This window comes from Papio anubis, chromosome 15, assembly GCF_008728515.1.
Source record: "Papio anubis isolate 15944 chromosome 15, Panubis1.0, whole genome shotgun sequence".
NCBI classification, from domain to species: domain Eukaryota; kingdom Metazoa; phylum Chordata; class Mammalia; order Primates; family Cercopithecidae; genus Papio; species Papio anubis.
The window spans coordinates 20769007-20777009 of NC_044990.1; the positions used below are offsets into that span (position 1 = coordinate 20769007).

Sequence of the window (8003 nt, forward strand, 5' to 3'; positions counted from 1 at the left end):
AGGATTTCTTTTTTTTTTTTTTGTCGCCGGGGCTGGAGTACAGTGGCCGGATCTCAGCTCACTGCAAGCTCCGCCTCCCGGGTTTACGCCATTCTCCTGCCTCAGCCTCCCAAGTAGCTGGGACTACAGGCGCCCGTCACCTCGCCCGGCTAGTTTTTTGTATTTTTTTAGTAGAGACGGGGTTTCACCGTGTTAGCCAGGATGGTCTCGATCTCCTGACCTCGTGATCCGCCCGTCTCGGCCTCCCAAAGTGCTGGGATTACAGGCTTGAGCCACCGCGCCCGGCCAGGATTTCTTTTGTGAGTAGGTAGAAACAGGAGATTAATTATATGTTGATATGTCATTACTGAGCTTTTGAGATTATAGGTATTTCTCATTGTATAGAAAGTTACAGCCAACTTTAAATTTGTTAGAGATTGGTAAATTAGGAGATAGATTGGTCTGGATTTATAGACCAAAATTATGGAAATCCTAAGGCAACAAACTTCTTTTAAAAAAAAAAAAATTTATAGTTGCAGGATGTCAGTCCCTCCCCTTTTCATTAATTGTTAGTGGCTTCTCTAAAGAGAGGGCTGTTTGAAGGTTCTTGTAGGCCAGGCAACCAGGAGTCCTGAACTGAGAAAACACCAGCAGTGCAGAGAAGCAGTGGGTGATTTAGCTTCCAGCCCCCTGAACTCCGCAGGATTGCAAAAAGGCCCAGAGACCATGCCTTGTACCGTGGTGTACCAAACCTATTTTTGATTGAGAGTGTTTGAGAGAGGGGAGGGAAAAGACAATACATTTATTTTTAGAGAGTAATGTGGACCAAATCTTTTAAATTAAAAATTAGGGACCAACACAAATCCTGAAAATAATTAATAGTGGTCTAGAATGGCCTGCAAACTGTAGCAGAGAATCAGAGACATCTGTCAACAGTCTTTCCATTACTGGTACATATTGGCATGATGTCTGCCAGCATGCCCTGGTGCTCACCTCTTGTGGTGTGTGTTAAGGGGTGGAGGGGTCCTGGTCTCAGCACTCCATATTGCTCAGGTGTCATTAAGCAGCAGGAATGTTAAATGCATGATATTGGCCCACAAGTCATTATTTCCATCAACAGAGATGGATCTCTCTTTGTGATGAAAACAAAAGTACCATAAAAAAAGAAAATAAATTAGAGATAATCTTGATACTTGGAGTATACCAGAAAATTCCCTGATCTGGCTTTGGGTGTAAGTGGTTGCATATGGCATTTCCTCCCAGTTTTGTCTGAAGAATGAGTGATTAAGAGCATGGAGCTAGACTGCCTGTGTAAATGTCCTGGCTCAGCCACTTCCCCACTGGAGGACTCTGGGGCTCTCGTTGCCTCAGATCTCTCACCTGTAGGATGGATACGATAATAGTTTCTACGTCATAGAGTGGTTGTGAGGATTAAAGGAGTTTGTACATATAAAGAGCTTAGAACAATACTTAGGATGGAATATGTGCTGCACAAATGTTGCTGCTCTTCTTTATTTGAGATTTTTGTTTTTTGAGACAGTCTTGCTCCGTTGCCCAGGCTGGAGTGCAGTGGTACAATTTCGGATCACTGCAACCCCTGCCTCCTGGGTTCCAGTGATTCTTGTGCCACAGCCTCCTGAGTACCTGGGACTACAGACATGTGCCACCATACCTGGCTGGATTTTGTATATTTAGTAGTGATGGGGTTTCACCATGTTGGGCAGGCTGGTCTTGAACTCTTGGCTTCAAGTGATCTGCCCACCTCGGCCTCCCAGAGTGCTGGGATTATAGGCCTGAGCCACCATGCCCAGCCTCATTTTAATTTTTATTGTGATGATAGCTTTATAGTTCTATTTTCTCTGTAACCCATTGGTCATAATTTATATCAAATTATGGTATTTATAGAACTTGAATTCATTACGTTAAAATGGTGTTTTACATTTTTGCAATCAATAAATGATCAAAGTTGTTCCTTTGTTTTACATTATTTTGCCCTTTAAAAGTTTTAGTTGAGGTTATGGTGTGGTTAGAAAAAGATGGATGTTTTTTCACCATTCATTAGAATCCTAAGAAAGGGAAAATATTTGTATCTACTTGACAACCAGAGTGTTGAGAGTTAAATTGATGAGTTTTACTTTATATTGTTTACATTTAAATATTAGGTTTGGGGCAAGATGGAAAGACACTGCTAATTACGAATATTGACATGGAGCCATGCACGGTAGACCCCCAGCTAAGGATTATTCTTCAATGGCTCATTGCCTCTGAGGCTGAAGTTGCAGAACTTTATTTTCATGACTCTGCAAATAAGGAGTTTATGCTAGTAAGTACCTACCTTATAGAGGGTTAGTATACATTTAACAGTAGATGATGTTCTTGTCATGTGGTTGGTCTAACAAGATGCCTGGTGATGGCAGAGTGGTTAAATGCTTAGGCTGTAGTATCCAACAGTTTGGGTTCAGACATCAGCTCTGCCTCTTTCTAGCAGGGTAACCAGAGGCAGGTTCACCAGTCTGTCTCATTGCCCCTAACTGCGCTATGCAAATGAATATAGAATCTACCTTACAGGGGTTTATGAGGATTAAATATAATGTTAAAAAAATGCTTAGTCTAATGCCTGGCATAACACTAAGCTCTCAAAGGTAGATGCTATTAATAAGCATTGTGTGTGTTCCTATGAAAAAGTTGAATTATTCTCTGTATTTAATTGATTCATAATTGTACCTAATATATCTTTCTCTGATAATCCAGTTTCATTCATATGAGAATCTGTCATAATTAAAAGTTGATAAAAGTTTAAACAAGATGCTTACTATGTGCCAAATACCTTATTAGTCAAGATTTTCAGTTTACAGTCTTAAGGTTTTTGTTGCATAATTTTCTTTATTGGAAGTTTCCTTTTGGTGTGGTAGAAATATTCTAATTGTGGTGATGGTTGCATTCAACTTGGAGAACATACTAAAAACCATTGACTAAGACACTTTGGGTGAATTGTATGTTATGTGAGTTTTATCTCAATAAAGCTGTTTTTAAAAAGGTTAAGCATATATATGTTAACACAAATTAGTTTTTCAGAATTTAACTTACAGATCTTTCAAAACTTAAGAACTTTTACAGAACTTAGTAGAAAAAGAAGTGAACGAAGGCATGTCATGAGTGGGACAACAGGATTTATTTAAACCTGTATTTATTTATGTATGTATGTATGTATGTTGAAACATTAACATTTTTTAACTTAGAAAGCCATGTCATCATTGAGGCTAGAGTGTGTATTCCAGAAAAATAACATACTATATGTTGTGGAAGGAAAATCCACATCCGTTTATTGAGCTTGACGTAGTCTTTATTATTTTATGTTCTAATTGAGGGTGTGGCAGTTGTATTTAGTTAGGTGAAGAATTTCCTGTAGAAACTCAGTCTCTGCACTCCCACGCAGACTATTTGCTTGGTGAGGTTTGTGGAGCTTTGTCTCCAGCGATCCCAAAGTGTCATTCTCTGGAGGAGATGTGTTTATATAGGGGAAGAAGGGAAAATGTTTAATTTGGGTAAAGGGGTAGCGGTTTAGAGGGGAAGACCTTGTTATAACTAGGAAACTATTTAATTGTAAACAGCAGGATTCTTAGTTTCAGCCAAAAATAAAAGCTTTGTTATAAAATTGTTTTTGGTTAATGTTTGACACATCTTTCTTTCGTTCTTAGCTTTCAAAACAATTACAAGAGAAAGGATGGAAAGTGGGAGACCTCCTGCAGGCTGTGCTTCAGTACTATGAAGTGATGGAAAAAGCTTCCAGTGAGGAGAGATGCAAGTCACTGTTTGATTGGCTCTTGGAAAATGCATAGAGCAAACCCCAAACCAGTATATTTTAGTATTTGTTTGGGGAGGGGAACAAGCCAATAAAGATGTTTAGGATAAAATTTGAATAGTGAATATTAACATTGTCAGTCAGTTGGGAGGCAAGTAAATATAGCTTTCTAAGCGCTTTGGGTTATCACTCAGTGTATATAGTTCATACTTTTGTAATCTCTGTCAAAATACTAGCTTCATTTATTCTTCTATACATGTGTGTAGTGTGTGAAGACCCTAAGAACATGTATTTGAAGGAAGGTCTAACCATGGGGTTTTCAGGGGCATTGTCTGACCACATTCTTTTTGTATCCAAATAGTGCTGCTAGAAACTGCACTGAAGTGGCTGAGGATAGGTTCCAGTGATAGAGTTATCATTTTGCTCCTTTGCAAACAAATGGCATCTAATTAATAACTAGTCTGACATCAGAAAATAAAATTGAGGCTGATTTTTTTTAATTTCTAGTAGATTTTTGGTCTTTCCTGTTTTTAAAAATCAGTTTCATTTTCATATTTCATAGTTCAGCTGTTGGTAGCTTTTTGATTTCCCCAAACTATTTAATTTCTTAGCAAAAACATTAGTATTTTAGGTTTCTATAAACACTAAGTGATAGTTTGACCCATCCTTTCATCAGATGACATTATTTGCCAATGCTGCCAGTCATTCTGGCATGAAAGTGATGTGTGTGTGTGTGTGTGTGTGTAAAGGAGTACTTTAACCTTGCCAGTTTGTTCCCTCTTTTATTTTACTGTTTTCTTTTTAGAAACCCACTGTTAAGATTTAAAAAGGTGCTTTAAAATAAAACGCCTATAAAGATTGTGCAGTAAGAATTTTTATTCCTCTTTTTGACGATTTTGGGTTCCCGACTTATCTTACAAGTGAAAAATTATAAAATATGTTGAAATTTTAAAAATTAATATTAATATGGAAATGCATTTAGAGAAGCCAATAGTTTTTATTGTTGGATTTTTGAAAAAAACTCTACCAAGAATATGGTTGAAAAATTGGGATCCCCCCACCCCCTCACCATATCTACACCGTCTTGTCAAGTTGTCTGACATGATCTTTCTGGGCTCTACATTTCCTACTAGTTTGTGTCCAGAAACTGCAAGTTGACATGAATAGAGGACCAAGGTTGTGTTTTGCTTTTGTCTGTCTCTCCCCTCCTCCCGCTCTCTGCCCTCTCCCCCAACTCTCACCTCCCCCACTCCCCCTACTCTCTCACCTCCCCACCACCACTCTCTCTCACCTCCCGCTGTGTCCTGTGTATGTGTGGATGTGTGTGTATTTGGGTGTGTAAATGTTGGTTCTTCCACTACTGGATTTTGTAATCTAGGATAAATCACTTTTTGTGGGGGCTTTGGTTTTGCTCCATTACATTTTCATTTTTTTCTGAGCATTGACTGACCTGAAAGCTGCACAAAATGTAGAAGACATAGCACCTGCCAAGGAATAGGGAATAAGGGCACTTACATTAATGTGAATTAGTAATTGTGGTATAGAAATGTTTTATAGTAAAAGATTCAAATTTGCTTTTTAAGAAAAATGCCAAAAGCTATTTAAATAACTTGAGGTAACATTGTAGGTTTTGATTTTTCTCAATTTAAGATACAGAAATACAGCAAGCCTTAATATAAAGTTTCCTGAAGTTTTTTCAAGTATTTTTTAAGGTGGAGAAATGCAGGAATTGTATAACCAGAATTGTTTCTGCCTTTAGCTTTTCAGAACTTGAGATGTGGCTGCACTGGACTGGGTTTGTAAATGTTAGGACTAGGAATGTTTGCTCTTGTTAATTATGAATTAATTGGTTATTAAGTTTAGAATGCATTTTTACAAGTATGTATCAAATTGTGTTTAGTAACTTGAGTGTATGCACAGGTTTGATCAACAGCAAAATAGAGTTCTGAATTTCTTTCAAAGTGACAATACATTATTTTGTAAAACTTTGTGTTTGAAAATGTTTACTTCTGTTTATGGTGTAATCATTCTGAGGTGAGACTTTTCTTATTCTTATTTCCTTTGCATTTTGCTAGAGCTGTGCTGAGTTCAGCATTTGCTTATTTAACCACTACAAAATGACAGACCAGTTATTAGGTATTAGCATGTGTGGTAATAATAATAGTGGAACTTCACACTTACATCAATTCAGTGCAGGGGCATAGAGTAAAATACTAAATATTGGCAGATGTGAAAAGAAGTGTGAGTTAAAAATATTAAATATTGGCAAGTGCGAAAAGAAGTGTCAAACTTCCTCATATAGAGAAAAGAATTTTGAGTTTAGAGCAGTATCTTTTAATTAAGTATAGTCTAAACTTAACTTTCTTTAAAGGCACTTTGTGGTTTTTCCAAAGATATTCTAGATCTATTTGGTTGCTCTATAGTCAAACAGCTCTTTTGAAGACAACTCTCTTATTTTATTACAAATTGGCTTGATGTATTTCTACTGTAACATTGTAATATTGCTGTGCTGTACATTTTGGCCCTTATGAAATATATCTTTTTCAGAACCGTTAAAGTTTTGATGTACATTGAGCTGAATTCTCTGTTTACCAGTTTCATAACCTTCAAATGATATGTGGAAAAAAGTGAATGAGACCTCTGATAGGGGGTTTTCAGAACCTTGTTCACACCAAAATGTGACAGTTCTTTCATGTTTTCCTAAACCAAGTTAAAATTACATGTATATTTTGGTGTTAAGGTTGATATTTAAAATATTTCTGATTTATACAAAAGGAATGTTTCCTTTATAAATCACAGAAGAAAATAATATCTGTTGGATGTTTGATATAATTTAATGGCATTATAAAACCTTTAAGAGGATTCATGGTGAATATATGTGATAACATCTTTATACTTTGAAAAATGTTCCACTTCCCCTTCAGATATTTGTTGTAAGTTAATTCAAATCTTAATACTTTAATTTTGCTCCAACAAGGGCTTGATGTTGCTGGTAAGAGAATTTACTTATAAATGCACTATGTATAAAGTGAAAGATAGTTTACTTATCTGACTTTGATATTAGAAGGCTGACATTAGTGCACATTCCCCAAATGCAGAGTTTAACCTTGATTCTTCATTTAAATGTCTACTTAATTATTTAGCTGATACTCTTCCACAATTACTATATTCAATTTCCCATCAGTATATCACTTTAAATTTTATGTTTTTCTAAGGAAACTTTCCACAGAATTTTAAACAACTGATGCATCCATACTCAGGGTGTAGGGAGAATACTTGGCATTTAAATACCCTGTCCACCTGTCACCAGCACAAGAGAATTAGAGCTTCAGTGAGAATTTAGAAAAATTATACTAAAGTGAGATGAATTTTTTCTCATTTTCAGCAAAACTCCTCTAAGCATTTACTCATTTACTGTATTCCTGCTCTGAAGATGTGGATACAGAATTAGTCACTCTTGTCACTTTATTTATTTATTGGTTTTTTTTTTTTTAACCATCTGTGTACATTCCTTTCATAGGGTAGAGTTGTAGTTCTACAGGTTCTTATTTTGTTTTTGTTGTAATGTTTGAATACTATTTAATATCCGGTTTTAATATTGCTGGATTTGCTACCTTTGGTTACTTGTGCAGTGTTAAAAGTAATCCACTTTCTTGTTTAATATACCAGATACATAGCAAAAGCAGCTTGGAATAATTATAGCTGTTTATTTGGCTGTGCTCAGTTACTACATTAAGATCTTGTACTGTGTAACAGTAACTCTTTTTTGCTCTTCAGTAATTTAATATGTTCACTTAACAAAACATGAACTTTGAGATGCACTAAAATTTTGTTTTAGCAGTGGCTCAAAAAATTTCAGAAATTACTTTTGTAATTATTTGCAATTAATTGTTTTATCTTACAATTGTTTAAGCCTGTGATCTTTCTTCTCCCAACTAAGAGTTCTTCAATAAATTTAAGAAATACCTGGTCTTGGTTTTCATTCTATAATATCTCATTAACTGCTCTGTAATGAGTGGGACCGCTATGACAGAAGACCACACGAGAGGACCGAAGTGCTAGATCATGGTTTTGAGAACAAGAGAAGTTAGAAATATTTTCAACTGGACACTAGATTCTGCCTACTTATAGATGCCCTGAATGCGGACACAGTGACTTAAAAGGTTGGTTGCCCAACCTGCTTTGGATTTAATGCAAAATAGAATATTATGGTTGCCTTGAA

The 8003-nt window shown here is 36.2% G+C and overlaps 1 protein-coding gene across 4 annotated transcripts in view; it reads left to right on the top strand.

Annotated features, from left to right (window-relative positions):
- Positions 1–7751, top strand: part of AKAP11 (A-kinase anchoring protein 11) — a 50795-nt gene extending 43044 nt beyond the window's left edge. For all 4 annotated transcript variants that reach the window (XM_003913816.5, XM_009191846.4, XM_009191845.4 and 1 more), the window contains 2 exons: positions 2142–2302; positions 3678–7751. In XM_003913816.5, the coding sequence (XP_003913865.2) occupies positions 2142–2302; positions 3678–3818 (302 nt within the window). In that variant the 3' untranslated portion in view covers positions 3819–7751. The remainder of the gene's footprint in view (positions 1–2141; positions 2303–3677) is intronic.
- Positions 7752–8003: the final 252 nt, after the last annotated feature.